A 17,262-nucleotide genomic window follows, 5' to 3' on the forward strand; every position below is an offset into this window, starting at 1 on the left:
TGATTGCACACTTTCTGTAAATCCTATAAAGTTCATTTCAATTCTCAAATACCACTGTTTGTCTGCTATATGATATATTTAACTGAAATTGCTGATCTGAACAACCAATGATTTATAAAGGAAAATCTTGAAAATGATCAGGGGTGCCCAAACTTTTGCATATAACTGTAGACTGTCCAAGCCATCATTTGTCTCCTCGTCTGACTTGACTCTGAGTCACTGCCAGATTACCGAGTTTCTCACTCTATTGCTAAAGTGTGGCTGATAAAAGAAAACGGATAAAAGATGATTGACATACAACATATATCTAACTTAATTTTCTCCAGAAACAAACAACTTTTTTCATTGTTGTTATATTGCAAGAACCATGTTTGTTGATAGATAATGTTTTATTTTTTTCAGATGAGATAACATTTATCCAAGATGTGGGGCACATGCCAATGAAGAGGTTCCCTGTACGGTACAGTTCCCATTCTATCTATTTTTAGCCTGGTGTAGGTGTACCCTTTGAATCACCATGATTTAATAAGTAAGCCCTTGCAAAAGCAGTCTGGTTAGAGCTAGAAATTCTGCAGAAAAATACCTCCTGTATTTGTCCACATCTACAAGGTGTATGGTCTGTACATATATAGTATATTATTATGAGTATTACTGGCAACTTTATAGTGTACAAGGACATATTCATGTACAAATAACTGACTGATCATGGCATATGGGATCAGCTACTGAGGGGAACTTGTTATTTACTGTTAGTGTTTACCTGGTAGTTTCCTGCTGGTCCCACTCCATGACTGAAGGCATGCTGTTTTTAGAAACTTTTTCATGACAATTCCTGTTCGCATCTGATAAGTTTGCCTAACATGGAGCACAATTTACAATGATTAATTATCCATCCATCCATCCATCCATCCATCCATCCATCCATCCATCCATCCATCCATCCATCCATCCATCCATCCATCCATCCATCTTCTTCCGCTTATCCGGGGTCAGGTCACGGGGGCAGCAGCTTCAGGAGGGACTCCCAGACTTCCCTCTCCCCAGCCACTTCATCCAGCTCATCCCGGGGGACCCCAAGGCGTTCCCAGGCCAGCTGAGAGACATAGTCTCTCCAGCGCGTCCTGGGTCGTCCCCGGGGTCTCCTACCGGTGGGACATGCCCGGAACACCTCCCCAGGGAGGCGTCCAGGAGGCATCCGGATGAGATGCCCGAGCCACCTCATCTGGCTCCTCTCAACGTGGAGGAGTAACGCTACTCCGAGTCTCTCCCGGATGACCGAGCTTCTCACCCTATCTCTAAGGGAGAGCCCGGACATCCTGCGGAGAAAACTCATTTCGGCCGCTTGTATCCGGGATCTCGTTCTTTCGGTCACGACCCATAGCTCGTGACCATAGGTGAGGGTAGGAGCGTAAATCGACCGGTAAATTGAAAGCTTTGCCTTTTGGCTCAACTCTCTCTTTACCACAATGGACCGGTACAGAGTCCGCATTACTGCCGACGCTGCACCGATCCGCCTGTCGATCTCACGCTCCATCCTCCCCTCACTCGTGAACAAGACCCCAAGATACTTAAACTCCTCCACTTGGGGCAGGATCTCATCCCCAATCTGGAGAGGGCATCCCACCCTTCTCCGATCGAGGATCATGGACTCGGAGTTGGAGGTGCTGACCCTCATCCCGACCGCTTCACTCTCGGCTGCGAACCACTCCAGTGAGAGCTGGAGATCACGGCCTGAAGAAGCCAATAGCACCATGTCGTCTGCAAAAAGCAGAGACGCGATGCTGAGGTCCCCAAACCGGAACCCCTCAACGACTCGGCTGCGTCTAGAAATTCTGTCCATAAAAGTTATGAACAGAATCGGTGACGAAGGGTAGCCTTGGCGGAGTCCAACCCTCACTGGGAACGAATCCGACTTACTGCCAGAAATGGGGACCAAACTGTGGCATCGGTAATACAGGTACCGAACCGCCCTTATCAGTTGGCTCGGCACCCCGTACTCCCGAAGCACCCTCCACAGAACCTCCCGAGGGACACGATCGAACGCCTTCTCCAAGTCCACGAAACACATGTGGACTGGTTGGGCGAACTCCCGCGCACCCTCGAGGATCCTGCTGAGGGTGTAGAGCTGGTCCACTGTTCCACGGCCAGGACGAAAGCCACACTGCTCCTCCTGAATCCGAGGTTCGACCTCCCGACGGACCCTCCTCTCCAGCACCCCTGAATAGACCTTACCAGGGAGGCTGAGGAGTGTGATTCCCCTGTAATTGGAACACACCCTCCGGTCCCCCTTCTTAAAGAGGGGAACCACCACCCTAGTCTGCCAATCCAGAGGTACTGTCCCCGATGTCCACGCAATGTTGTAGAGGTGTGTCAGCCATGACAGCCCCACAACATCCAGAGCCCTTAAGAACTCTGGGCGGATCTCATCCACCCCCGGGGCCTTGCCACTAAGGAGTTTTTTAACTACCTCAGTGACTTCAACCCCAGAGATTGGAGAGCCCGCCTCAGAGTCTCCAGGCCCTGTTTCCACAATGGAAGGCATGTCGGTGGAATTGAGGTCTTCAAAGTATTCTCCCCACCGACTCACGACGTCCCAAGACGAGGTCAGCAGCACGCCATCCCCACTGTAAACAGTGTTGATGTTGCACTGCTTACCCCTCCCGAGACGCCGGATGAATATTTATTAATTGTCAACTAATTTTTAATTTTTTTTAATCAGATTACTCTGTTGTCCTACTGACACCTACAATTTTTTTTTGTCATATGCTTTTGTGTTCATTCCCCTTTTTGATTGAAGCACGTTCCCTTTTGTTTTTTTTTCCCAATATTGTTCAATACATGTCAAAAGAAACAAAAGAAAAGAGCTACACATTCAAGTTACTCACTCCAATGACCAGTCAACTAACTTCAGTGTGGTTAGCTCCGCCCGTCTTACACAATTATTCGTGCAAATAAACAGTTCCTCCAAAAAGCGTGGTACTCTCTGCAGCAGAGTAAACAAACTTTCCAGACAATTGTTTTAAGAAATATGGCATATCACAAACCATTTGTCTAGTGGGACCCGTGGTGTTTGTTTTTTCATCAATTTATTTTGTGTGCTTGTGCAGTTTAAAACTGGAGGCCTTAACAGACCAAGAAGTCCATCTAAAAATTGATAGTCTGGAGGACATTAAGGATGTACAGAAAGGATCGGTGGAGTGTCTATCAGCCAATCATCCGCAGTACCCAACAACCAGTGTCACGGAAAATGAGAAGACTATGATGATTGAAGAATATAACAGTGATTAACACACATCCACACTGACTATAATATGCATTTCTGGTATTTGTTTTTGTTATTAAGCTAAGAGTTTAGGCAGCTCAAGGACAGAAATTCATTGTGGTCTTAGCTTAATACGAAATAAACAGTTTACCGTCATTTAAATTAAGGGCTTCAAAGAAATAGCCCTTTATTTTGGAAGAGGACAATATTTATTTTCTATAACATCTATATTGTTATCTTGGAACAGAGCAGCTTTAAAGATACGTTTCTTCATATTTCCTGACTTATTGTCCTTCATGTTCCTTCAAGGTTAAAAGTCCTGCAACATTGCAAATCCACATTATCCACGTTGTTAGCAATAAATTCACCTCATCTGTTGCTATTGTTGTGCATGCATCTACCAATTATGCAGTAATTCAAGTGCTGTAGTTTATGGAATAGGTTTCACAGCCAACATGCTTTCTGACACTGAAATGACTCACATTATATTCACCCCATAAATACTAGGATAGCTTAAATTAATTTAATCAGTTTACTGTTAATTTTGCCCCCAACTGAGTTCATGATTCGGAACTGAACAGTTGTAGGAGTATTGCGTTCATGTATGTGATTATTATTTTAAGTTGGACTGGGTAGGAAATGTTTCACAGGTTTATGTTACATTATCAGACACACTAACCAAGTATAAGCCAACCTTTTGTGTTTCTAGTTGAAACACAGCATTTTCTTTATTTGGTGCCGGTTCTAGAGAAGCAACTTTTTTTCATGTAATTTCTTGTTATACCTTTCTAGCAAGAGATTTTATTTAGCTAGGTTCCCTCAATTGCACTTGAATTAATGATATGAATAAACATTTCAGAAAAAAAAGAACATTTGAAACCTTGTTCATTGTTGACATACTGTTCTTTGTTTCGCTCACCATCACACCCACACCCTTTATTTCAATATTTACTCATCAAGGTGAAACTTTTAAACAAATGTTTGGTAGGTAGAGAGGGAGAGAGAGATGCAGATATGCAATAGTTATGTAACTTGTAAAACATGCAAAATATTATGAATAAATAATTAAATACACAAACAAATAGGCAGTATAAACATCAGGCATGACAAAAACGCCAAACAAAGAGAGACTAGATCTGCAGTAGATGCAATAGTAGCCCGTGATTAAATGAATACCGTATTTTCCGCACTATTAGGCGCACTTAAAACCTGAAAATTTATTCAAAAAAACAGTGCGCCTTATAATGCAGAGTGCCTTATACGTATATGGATCAATTGATGAATTTGTTGATCCATACTGGTTGTACACAGCGCTCTGCCAAAATGTTTCAGTACGTTTTAGTACGACTAGTAAATTACAAGGTCGCATCGCTTCCCACCATTACGGCAACCGTGGTCAGGGGGCGTCACTGAATAGCTGTTGCACCCGCAAGGCTATTTCATTTCAAAACAGGCTGTTCCGTTAATGTTTTTGAGTACGTTTACGGATCAATATCCAATGGAATTATAAATAGATTACATTATTTAGCACCAATGTGTTAAATCAGTCTTTAGTCGGTTCCGATCACTTTTATGGGAGAGTGTTTGAGAAATGGGATTGCTTACATGGGGCTGCCACGAGACTTTGCTGAGGCTCATCGGAGTCTGCGAGCTGAGGCTCATGGGAGTTTGCGGGTGGCTAAAGCTATAATGATAGCTGCTATACGCACGAGGCTATTTCGTCTCAAAATAGGCTACTCCGTTAATGTTTCGAGTAAATTTACGGATCGATATGCAAGGGAAACATAAGTAAGCAGTACCAATGTGTTAGATCGAACTGTATTCTGTTCCGATCATTTTATAGGAGATAGTTTGAGAAACTTGGTTGTTTACAGGGGGCTCATTGGCTAGTGCAGGGGTGGGCAAACTTTTTGACTGGCAGGCCGAATTTGGTTCTAAATTTAGACCGGGGGGCCAAACCAGGAGCAGATGGATGTAGTGTTTGTGTGAAGTACTAGAAATGACATGTAAAGGTTATTGCAGAAAAGGTTTGTACTTTTAGTAGGGAGTAAAGCAAGGATATTAAAAAAAAGGTTTTTGAAAACAAATGCATTTATTAACAACATTAAAAAAATATTCCACCAAAAACTACTATCAGTGATTCTCACTAAATACGACACTGTTATTATGAATAATAGTTTCCATCACTTCAGCGCCTGCAGGTTAGATTTATGAAATGTTTTTATCTAATGAGGCGAAATCAGATCAAACGGCAAACATTCTGACCAAATACATCATCTTGAAGAATCAGTGAAATAATACATCTAAATAAAGTAATACAGAAATCTAATAGTATTGTTGGTCTCCTTATTTTGCAAGTGCATCATGGTCTGGAGTAAAATTTGTTGTGGTAATTCTTAGAATAGAGCCAAGGTGTTGGTCCATTAACCTAGATCTGTGACGGGCTTTGTTGACGTTCAAGTGGCTGAACGTCTGCTCACACACGTAGGTCGAGCCAAATTGTCCACTCTTTTTTTAAACACTCGGCACTCAGTGTCCACCTTTCTTTTCCTCGGGCCACTCATTTTAATGGAAGGATTCTAGGTTAAGGTTTGTGGGTGGCATTAGCGTAAAACTGTATCTGAAAGCTCAGCGCACGAATCATGAGAATGCTGATGTCACAGCCCAAACTCGAAATTCGGCACTGATGGAAATAGAGCGCGGAGTGCGCCGGGTCTGTACTACTTAGTACGTACACGCACTTGTAAGTGTGCACCGAGCTTCCTGACAGGGCTTCCAGGAATAAATGCGTGGGTGGGCGCTTCCCCATCTATTGGGGAAACATAGTAATTGCAGGGAAAATGACCAAAAAAAAAAAAAGTTTCATATTCAATTTATTCAGGTTTGGCGGGCCTGATTAAACGGCCCCGTGGGCCGGATGTGGCCCGCGGGCCTTAGTATGCCCATGTGTGGGCTACTGGATGCATACCGCAACCCTAGTCAACCTCAGTTTGTTGCAGTATAGCTTCTATTTTATGCGCCTTTTAATCCAGTGTGCCCTATATATGAAATAATTTCTAAAATAAGAAATTCAATGATGGTGCGCCTTATAATCCAGTGCGCCTTTTGGTGCGAAAAATGCGGTAAACAAACAGCAGAGGAAACTATCAATATATAAATAAACAACAACAAACAATATTCATTTGCCAACCCAAGTCCCGTAGGGACCCGTAACCCTTGTGACGAGTTTAAAAGTCTCACAGCATGGGGGAGAAATGAACCCCTCAGCCATTCCACGGAGCAAGATGGTGTTAACAGCCTGTCACTGAAGCTATTTCTCTGCCCAGTGACGGTGCTGTACAGTGGGTGGACGGGGTTGTCGTTTATGGACAGCAGCCTGGCCAACACCCGTTGTTCTGCCACAGACGTCATGTCAGGCTACTCTGCGCCCAACCTAGAACCCGCCTTCCTCACCAGTTTGTCCAGGCAGGAGGTACCGCTTCTTGATGCTTTCCCTCAGCACGCCCCCGCCAAGAAGAGGGCACTCGCCACAACAGAACGATAAAACAGCCGCAGCATCACATTGCAGACAATAAAGGATGCCAACCGCCTGAGGAAGTATAGTATTGTCCTTTTTTGCACAAAGTGTACACGTGAGCAGACCAGTTGAGTTTGTCGTCCAGCATTACTCCAAGATATTTACAGGTCTGCACTCCCTCCACACAGTCACCATTGATGGTCAATGGCTTAGGACGAGGCATGGGCCTCCTGACCACCATTTCCCTGGACTTGGCGGTGTTTAGGTGCAGATGGTTGAAGTCACACCCACTGGCTAAGCGCAGGACCAGGCTCCTGTATTTCTTCCTCACAACCATCTCTAATACAGCCAACAATTGCATTGCCGTCCGGAAACCTCTGCGCATGGCAATAGAGTGTACTGGAAGTCAGAGTTGTACAGGGTGACTAGGAAGGGAGAGAGCACCATTCCCTGCAGTCATCCCATGCTGCTCTTCACCGTGCTTGACCTATGTAGCTTTGAAAATCTTGCTATGCCCTTCTGCTTCAATGACGCATGATGCAAGCTCTGCTCTCCTGCTCTGCAGTCATTCCAGCCCTCCTTAAACTTTGTGTGAGCCCGTGTTGCATTTGGTTGTCTTGCCTCGTTCATGACAAAATAAGTGCAGAACAGAGATGCTGCCAATTCTGCTGACACGAAGTGGAAGAGTGGATACTGTCAAACCTGCACTTTTTATTCAAGTGACCGGCTTCCCATCAAAGGGTTCGATAAGCCGGGGTGAAGGGACTCGTCCGTCTCTGACCACCCGAGTTAGATTAATTCTAAAAGAATCAATATAATCTCTTTATGATGCCAATCCCTCTCAAGTCAAACGATGCTCGTGCTGAGTAACTCCAATTTGAGGCACGTCATCGGAATAGCCGCGCCATAATAATGGCTCCTGTTAGATAAATTGTATATATATGTTATCATGCGTTCTCTAATAAGTACTTATTAATAAGATTATTGCGCAGAATGCTTGCTGTTTCGCCTTGCAGACGTCCACCAGACGGATTGTGAAAAACAACACGTCAAACGATGTCGTCTGGAACTTCCTGACCTTCTACACCTCTGGGAATCCAAAAAAGTTGTTGATAGCTCAAACTGTTTTGTTGATGTCTGCACATGGCATTTTGTCCTTGCATTCGTTTTGTTTCTCATGACATCTTGTCTGTGACTTCTTGGTTCACATCAATCTCGTTTCTTTTTGTTATAAGACAAAGCCCACGCCTTCTCCCCTCCTAGGGGCTAGTCTCACATTGTGGGTAGGCCATTCCAAATAAAAAGAGCGAAGAGTGCAAACAGATTTTTAGTGTAGTCAGATTGCTGTAAATCTGAATGCACTCCTCGCGAGAAAAAACTCAATATTCTGCCTCACTTGTTTTGTCTGCTGATCCTTTTCTTTTATACAGATATTCAGTCAGAGAATTTGCCTGACAGCTCCCTTCTGTTGTTTGAGGCTTTTGTTATATTACGGATATTTTTAAATGTCTTTGCTAAAACCTCAGGGATTCGTTAATCTAGCGCACACTTGCCCTATTTGTGCCGAAGTAACTATTTATATGGGTCTCCTCTACTTTGTTGCCGAAGTAGCGAGCCTACTTGTTTTTATTCAATGAAGGATCGAATTAATGGAAGTATGACAGTAATAGTATTTGAGAAGAAATTTGATACATTAATCATTAATTCTAAAACTATATATAAACTCCTAACCTTTGAAATGCTTCAACCAACTCGATTGTTTAAACGAATATTTCTTTTAAAACGAATCAAATTTTTAAATGAATTATAATTATCCTTCAAATAATTTTGAAGGCATTTTAATGCTTCAATTGTCCGAGTTAGATGCGACCCGACAAATACAGGACGGGCCCGCGACCAACGAACAATTAAATGGATTTGAATCCAACAATAATCCGACTAGTCCAATATAATTTTGTTTGAGGGCCAGGGACAAAGCCTTCAGAGCGGGGGATGAGGCTGGCTTGAGGACAGCGAGGGCCGACCTGTCCTGGGGCATCAAGGAAGCGAAAACGGCGTTCTCTTGCAAGATTACCACCCACTTCAAGGACAGCAGGGACGCACGTAGCCTTTGGCAGGCCATTCAGACCATCATGGACTACAAGCCCGCGCCGCAGAGCTGTGAGGGCGACGTCCATCTGCTCAACAATCTAAACCGCTTCTTTGCTCGCTTCGACGCTCAGAACAGCACTTGCCCGCTGAAGACCACTCCCCCTCCACACAAGCAGCCCCTGTGCCTCTCTGCCGACAGCGTGAGGAGGGCGCTTGCCACTATCAACACCCGTAAGGCGGCAGGCCCTGACAGCATCCCAGGTCGAGCGCTGAAGGACTGCGCTGGGGAGCTGACGGGTGTCTTCACGGACATCTTTAACATTTCCCTGCAGCAGGCCATCGTCCCTTCGTGTTTCAAGGCTGCCACCATCGTACCTGTGCCAAAGAAACCTGCTCCGTCCTGCTTCAATGACTACCGCCCCGTGGCACTGACGCCCATCATCATGAAGTGCTTTGAGCGGCTTGTCATGGAGCACATCAGATCCATTCTCCCCCCCCCCCTCCCCCCACCATAGACCCCTTCCAGTTTGCGTACCGAGCCAAACGGTCCTCTGACGATGCCATCTGCTCTGCCCTCCACTCGGCCCTCACCCACCTGGAGAGAAGGGACTCGTATGTGAGATCGATGTTTGTGGACTTCAGTTCTGCCTTCAACACCATTGTGCCACAACGACTCATCTGCAAACTCGACAAGCTGGGCCTCAGTACCTACCTCTGCAACTGGCGACTAGACTTCCTCTGTCAGAGGCTTCAGGTGGCACGTGTTGGCGACAAAATCTCCGCCAGCATCACGCTGAGCACGGGGTCCCCCAAGGCTGCGTGCTCAGTCTGCTGCTCTTCACCCTGATGACGCATGACTGCACTGCGACCGACAGCGACAACCGCATAGTGAAGTTTGCTGATGACACGACTGTGGTGGGTCTCATCACCAAGGGTGACGAGACTCAGTACAGGTTGGAGGTTGACCTTCTGACCGCGTGGTGCAGGGACAACAACCTCCTGCTGAACGTCAACAAGACCAAGGAAATTGTTGTTGACTTCCAGAAGGGTCACACCAAACACCTGCCGCTGACCATCGATGGTGCTGTGGTGGAGAGAGTGAGCAGCACCAGATTCCTAGGGGTGCACGTCAGTGAGGACCTCTCCTGGTCCACCAACACTGCGTCACTGGCAAAGAAAGCTCAGCGCCGCCTGTACTTCCTGCGGAAACTCAGGCGAGCGAGTGCTCCTCCGGCCGTCATGACTACATTCTACCGTGGCACCATTGAGCGCGTCCTCTCCAGTTGTATCGCTATCTGGTGTGGTGCCTGCTCTGACTACAACATTAGGCCCTGCAGCGCATAGTGAACACGGCTGGTAAGATTATTGGTGCTTCACTCCCCTCCCTGAAGGACATTTACACCTCCAATCTCACCCCAAGGCGACCACGATTGTGAGTGATGTGAGTCACCGCGCTCACTCTTTGTTTGATATTCTGCCCTCTGGGAAGAGCTATAGGAGCCTGCGCTCCCGCACCACCAGACTCACTAACAGCTTCATTCTCCAGGCTGTTAGGATTCTGAACTCTCTTCCCCCTTCTGCGTAGCGTCCTGTACTTTTGCGCTATATTCTGACTGTCTGCTGTATGCACCCTTGCTCCATTTTTGCTCCTCTTATTTATTGTGTTATTTGTTTATCTATTATTTATTCATCACTCTTATTTATTCATTGTTTGTGCCTTCTTGTTTTTATTTTTTTGTGTTGTTTACTTGTATGTATGTTGTGTATAATGTCTTGTCACCGTGGGATAGTGGGAACGTAATTTTGATTTCTTTGTGTGTCTTGGCATTTGAAGAAATTGACAATAAAGCAGAATTTGACTTTGACTTTGACTTTACATCCTTCCAGTTTGAAATTCACATCATTCAGCACATTCAAATCACATTGGGGACATTCCTAAAATTGCCAAATTCATAAATTTCACGTTTTCACGTTTAAAATTTGCACAAAAGTTTGCAACATTTCACAAAATTTCATTTTTCAATTCTCATTTCTACATTTGTCAACCGATTCAACTCGTTCCAACTTTCAACTCTTCATCTTTTGCCTACCTATTCCACACTTTCCCACTAACCAAAAATTTCAAATTTTAAAATTCACACGAAATGTTAGAGATTTGCTCACTCCAACTTATTTTGCAAGAACCACACGGGAGACAAGTAAGTCCTTTTGGACACCTGCAGGTGGAGAGTCCATTTCTCTGTAGCCCTACGTATTTTTCAAATTTTTTATTTTTATTTTTTATTTATCAAATCTCAGGCGGCTCGGTGGCGCACTGGGTAGCACGTCCGCCTCACAGCTAGGAGGGTGCGGGTTCGATTCCACCTCCGGCCCTCCCTGTGTGGAGTTTGCATGTTCTCCCCGGGCCCGCGTGGGTTTTCTCCGGGCACTCCGGTTTCCTCCCACATTCCAAAAACATGCTTGGTAGGCCGATTGAAGACTCCAAATTGTCCCTACGTGTGAGTGTGAGTGCGATTGGTTGTCTGTCTCTGTGTGCCCTGCGATTGGCTGGCAACCAGTTCAGGGTGTCCCCCGCCTACTGCCCGATGACGGCTGGGATAGGCTCCAGCACGCCCACGACCCCCGTGGGGACTAAGCGGTTCAGAAAATGGATGGATGGATGGATTTATCAAATCTCCTCAGTTCTGTCAAACTCAGTGCACAATGAACCTCCCTTCCATTTGAACCAAGCTTCACCAAATTTGGTAACGCCGTAGCAAGGAGTGCGATTTGGTTGTCGGACACTCCAAGTCCATATCTTTTTGCTGCACTTAGCCCTCTCAAGTTGGTGTTCTTTTGTTGTTGCTTCAGAGCAACCCCATCCATCACGCTTGAATGAGTCCATTGTTCAAATGAGTCAATTTTCATCATTGTAAGTTCCTCCGCTTTTCACTGTCTTTTCCGTACCCGAGGATGTTGTATTTCCTCCGGAGTGTACTTGTCCTCCTCCAAGCACAACAGCAGTCTTTTCTTGTCTTCGCCAAAGGTCAAAGGTGCTTCAGAGCCAGGCACCATTTTGTGGTTGTTCACGGCTGCAGGCGAAGTCTCGGATTGGGTTTCAGGGACCCTGACACTGAGAATGACAGGCTGGGACATCAAACTTGTAAGACTATCTCCAAATGTAGCTGCTTCCATCAATTTGCTGGTAACGTTTGTTTACCAAACTTCAAATTCTTCTAATAACAGCGGTCTCGTTTTTATATCGTAAATCCTGCAACTCATCCTATTTTTGAGCTACATTTTATCTATAGTTCCAATTTAATCGGACAGTATGTTGTCTTCAGTATCATTATTGAAAATCAACTCATCGAGGTCTGCGTTCCACATCAAGCCCTGATCTGTATGTCTTGACCTCTCACATGTTATTGTCATGCTTGCTCAAAAATGTGACTTAGAGTATGGTGCTGTGAATTCTCAATCTCCCCAATGAAATTGGATCCCACCTCGTAGTTCTTATCGTTCTCATGTTCCTGTTAGCCTGCAATTGTCCAAATCAAAAATGTTTTCTTTTAACTGTCTTTCTTTTGAACCTCTAAATCTCTCGTGTTGCTAACCTATCTACACCAGAACAAAAAAATTACCACAGTATAACACCAAATGTATTCGAAAATTCATTGTCATAAAGTGTTGTATTATTACTATCTTCCACTATCTGTCCTACTCACTCCCTCCTTTTGAGGCTTGGCAACGCCCATGCTTCACACCTTGACAAACTTTTTGGGAGAATGCGTTCTTTACTCCATACGATTCCATCATCATTTAATTTGACTTTCTTTCCAAAACGCTTCTCAATTTCCCAGTTCACACATCTTCTGCATGTGTTACTGGTTCTCCAGGTTTTTTTCTCTAGTTAATTATCAATCCAAAAGCTACGTGTTTCTAACATTCAACCTGCTCAAAATCACTCTTTCATCAAAGTCGCTCTACTAATTTTCCATAGTAGTCGCCAACGACTTCAGCCATTCAACCTGTAATTTCTTTTCATTCAGGCTATCATTCATCAATGTTCATCATATGTATCTCAGACAGTCTCCAAAAAGGAGTCTTCCTATCACATTAGTCCAAATTCATCCAAGCTCACCACACAACATTCATATATCATTTTCAACTCAGGTTTCCTGGTAGAACAATCCACCAATTCAAAAAAAAACTTAACTAAAACAAACAACTGGCAAATTAACCTGAATTTTTCTTTGTTTTTAAATTTGAAGAACTCAATCTCTCAGATTTAGCTTGCATTTAGAATTTTGTATAATCTTATAACACAACCAATCAATTATTCCTATTAAATGTAGCATTGCAAAATCTTAAATTCACAATTTAGCTTCTTCCAATTCCTGAAAGCATGTTTTTCTTCGAATTTCTCATGTGGGCTCGACACTTAACATGCACTAGTGTGGATTAGTTTCTGCTCGCAAACAGATTTCTCTCTTTTTCCTCTCATTTTTTTTTTGTCGAATTGTTTCTGTTCTGCGGTGTAAATTGAATAGACAACAGTCTAGCAAATTTTTTTATACTAAAACTTTAGCCAATGTTCATCATTTTAACATATACACACACACATGCACAGCTCTCGCATGCAAAAGGTAGTTCCCAGCACCAATGATTCGTCACAGGCTGGCCATTTCCTGTGGTCGATCATGAGCTGGTCCCTCCCATGCACACGAAGACAGCACATTCTAATTTTATTTATTTATCTTCTAGAAGCAAGTTGCATTTCTTTACCACTTGATTTGCATATTTTAACTTTAGTGTAACACAATTTGAGCTCTAGTCATTTGTAATTTGGGCATACAAACAGCATTGTCATACTTCTTGGATGGACAGGACTTCTAATAATCTAAAAAAAAATCTAATAATCTGACAATGACATGTTTTGCTGTCATATGGGCATCTATTCTTTCTTTCTCTGTATGAGCATAAGCGGTCAAAGAGGAGGAAGCTTGTCATGCTAAAAATTTGGCTTTTCCTCTGCTCCTTTGGGAACTTTGGTAGAAGATCGTTGTATCTTCATTTAGATCATTATCATCATCTAGATGAAATACATCAGAACTTTTGCCTTTCTCAATCCCTTTATCAGCGTCTCTGGGCCACTGCATGTTTTTTTGTAAACCAAGCAGTGTCCGCTTCCACCAAGTGTTTCCTCGCCCAATTGCCTAAGTCAGGATGCCATCTGCTCTGCCCTCCACTCGGCCCTCACCCACCTGGAGAGAAAGGACTCATATGGGAGGTTGCTGTTTGTGGACTTCAGCTCTGCCTTCAACACCATTGTGCCGCAGCGACTCATCTGCAAACTCGACGAGCTGGGCCTCAGTACCTCCCTCTGCAACTGGATACTGGACTTCCTCTGTCAGAGGCCTCAGGTGGTGCGTGTTGGCGACAAAATCTCCGCCAGCATCACGCTGAGCACGGGAGCCCCCCAGGGCTGCGTGCTCAGTCCATTGCTCTTCACCCTGCTGACGCATGACTGCACTGCGACCTACAGCGACAACCGCATAGTGAAGTTTGCTGACGACACGACTCTGGTGGGTCTCATCACGAAGGGCGACGAGACTCGGTACAGGTCGGAAGTTGACCTTCTGACCACGTGGTGCAGGGACAACAACCTCCTGCTGAACGTCAATAAGACCAAGGAAATGATTGTTGACTTCCGGAAGGGTCACACAACACACCTGCCGCTGATCATCGACGGTGCTGTGGTGGAGAGGGTGAGCTGCACCAAGAAAACTCATTTCGGCCGCTTGTATCCGGGATCTCGTTCTTTCGGTCACGACCCATAGCTCGTGACCATAGGTGAGGGTAGGAGCGTAAATCGACCGGTAAATTGAAAGCTTTGCCTTTTGGCTCAACTCTCTCTTTACCACAACGGACCGGTACAGAGTCCGCATTACTGCCGACGCTGCACCGATCCGCCTGTCGATCTCACGCTCCATCCTCCCCTCACTCGTGAACAAGACCCCAAGATACTTAAACTCCTCCACTTGGGGCAGGATCTCATCCCCAATCTGGAGAGGGAATCCCACCCTTCTCCGATCGAGGATCATGGACTCGGATTTGGAGGTGCTGACCCTCATCCCGACCACTTCACACTCGGCTGCGAAACGCTCCAGTGAGAGCTGGAGATCACAGCCTGAAGAAGCCAACAGCACCATGTCGTCTGCAAACAGCAGAGACGCAATGCTGAGGTCCCCAAATCGGACCCCCTCAACGCCTCGGCTGCACCTAGAAATTCTGTCCATAAAAAATATGAACAGAATCGGTGACAAAAGGCTGCCTTGGCGGAGTCCAACCCTCACTGGGAATGAATCCGACTTACTGCTGGAAATGCGGACCTGATACAGGGACCAAACCACCCTTATCAGTTGGCTCGGCACCCCGTACTCCCGAAGCACCCGCCACAGAACCTCCCGAGGGACACGGTCGAACGCCTTCTCCAAGTCCACAAAACACATGTGGACTGGTTGAGCGAACTCCCATGCACCCTCGAGGATCCTGCTGAGGGTGTAGAGCTGGTCCACTGTTCCACGGCCAGGACGAAAGCCACACTGCTCCTCCTGAATCTGATGTTCGACCTCCCGACGGACCCTCCTCTCCAGCACCACTGAATAGGCCTTACCAGGGAGGCTGAGGTGTGTGATTCCCCTGTAATTGGAACACACCTTCCGATCCCCCTTCTTAAAGAGGGGTACCTCCAGAGGTACTGTCCCCGATGTCCACGCAATGTTGTAGAGGCGTGTCAGCCATGACAGCCCCACAACACCAAGAGCCCTTAAGAACTCCGGGCGGATCTCATCCACCGAGGAGTTTTTTAATTACCTCAGTGACCCCGGAGATTGGAGAGTTCGCTTCAGAGTCCGCAGGCCCTGCTTCAACAATGGAATGCGTGTAGGTGGAATTGAGGAGGTCTTCGAAGTATTCTCCCCACCGACTCACGACGTTTCGAGTCGAGGTCAGCAGCACACCATCCCCACTGTAAACAGAGTTGACGTTGCACTGCTTCCCTCTCCTGAGACGCCGGATGGTGGACCAGAATTTCATTGAAGCCATCCGGAAGTCATTCTCCATGGCCTCGCCAAACTACTCCCACACCCGGGTTTTTGCCTCAGCAACCGCCGAAGCCGCGTTCCGCTTGGCCATCCGGTACCTGTCAGCTGCCTCTGGAGTCCCACAGGCCAAAACGGCCCGATAGGACTCCTTCTTCAGCTTGACGGCATCCCTTACCGCTGGTGTCCACCAGGGGGTTCGGGGATTGCCGCCACGACAGGCACCAATGACCTTCCGGCCTCAGCTCCGGTCGGGTGCCTCAACAATGGAGGCACGGAACATGATCCACTCGGACTCAATGTCCCAAGCCTCCTCCGGGACGTGGGAAAAGCTCTGCCAGAGGTGAGAGTTGAAGCTCTTCCTGACAAGGGATCTTCCAGACGTTCCCAGCAGACCCTCACAGTACATTTGGGCCTGCCAGGTCGGACCAGCATCTTCCTCCACCATCGGAGCCAACCCACCACCAGGTGGTGATCAGTTGACAGCTCCACCCCTCTCTTCACCCGAGTGTCCAAAACAAGCGGCCGCAAATCCGATGACACGACTACAAAGTCGATCATCAAACTGCAGCCTAGGGTGTCCTGGTGCCAAGTGCACACATGGACACCCTTATGCTTGAACATGGTGTTCATTTTCAATCCGTGTCGAGCACATAATTCCAATCATAGAACACCGCTCGGGTTCAGATCGAGGGGGCCATTCCTCCCAATCACGCCCTTCCAGGTCTCACTGTCATCGCCCACGTGAGCATTGAAGTCATCCAGTAGAATGATGGAGTCCAGCACTTCTTCCAGGGACTCCAAGATGGGTCGGTACTCTGAGCTGCTGTTTGGTGCATAGACACAAACAACAGTCAGGACCCGTCCTCCCACCCGAAGGCGGAGGGAGGCTACCCTCTCGTTCACCAGGGTGAACCCCAATGTGCAGGCGCCCAGCTGAGGGTCAATAAGTATACCCACACCTGCTTGACATCTCTCACCGTTGGCAACTCCAGAGTGGAAGAGAGTCCAGCCCCTCTCGAGAGGGCTTGTACCGGAACCCAAACTGTGTGTGGAGGCAAGTCCAACTGTCTAGTCTGATCTTTTCTGCCTCGCACGCCAGCTCGGGCTCCTTTCCAGCCAGAGAGGTGACATTCCATGTCCCAAGAGCCAGCTTCTGCAGCCGGGGATCGGACCGCCAAGGTCCCTGCCTTTGGTCGCCGCCCAGCTCACAATGCACCCGACCCCTTTGGCCCCTCCCACAGGTGCTGAGCCCATGGAAAGGGGTTCCCACGTTTCCTTTTCGGGCTGTGGGTGAAGGCCCGGCCACC

The 17,262-nt window shown here is 46.4% G+C and overlaps 1 protein-coding gene across 15 annotated transcripts in view; it reads left to right on the plus strand.

The window, feature by feature from the left end:
- The window catches only part of rad17 (RAD17 checkpoint clamp loader component), a 183,008-nt gene that overhangs the window by 130,183 nt on the left and 35,563 nt on the right, over positions 1-17,262 (plus strand). For 10 of the 15 annotated variants that reach the window (XM_068650073.1, XM_049762340.1, XM_049762346.1 and 7 more), the window contains 2 exons: positions 403-460; positions 3,108-4,145. In XM_068650073.1, the coding sequence (XP_068506174.1) occupies positions 403-460; positions 3,108-3,288 (239 nt within the window). In that variant the 3' untranslated portion in view covers positions 3,289-4,145. Of the gene's footprint in view, positions 1-402; positions 461-3,107; positions 4,146-17,262 lie in introns of those variants that run through there. The other 5 variants (XR_011086589.1, XR_011086588.1, XM_068650069.1 and 2 more) reach the window with 2 other exon arrangements.

The sequence above is a fragment of the Syngnathus scovelli genome, chromosome 3 (assembly GCF_024217435.2).
Source record: "Syngnathus scovelli strain Florida chromosome 3, RoL_Ssco_1.2, whole genome shotgun sequence".
Classification (NCBI taxonomy): Eukaryota; Metazoa; Chordata; class Actinopteri; order Syngnathiformes; family Syngnathidae; genus Syngnathus; species Syngnathus scovelli.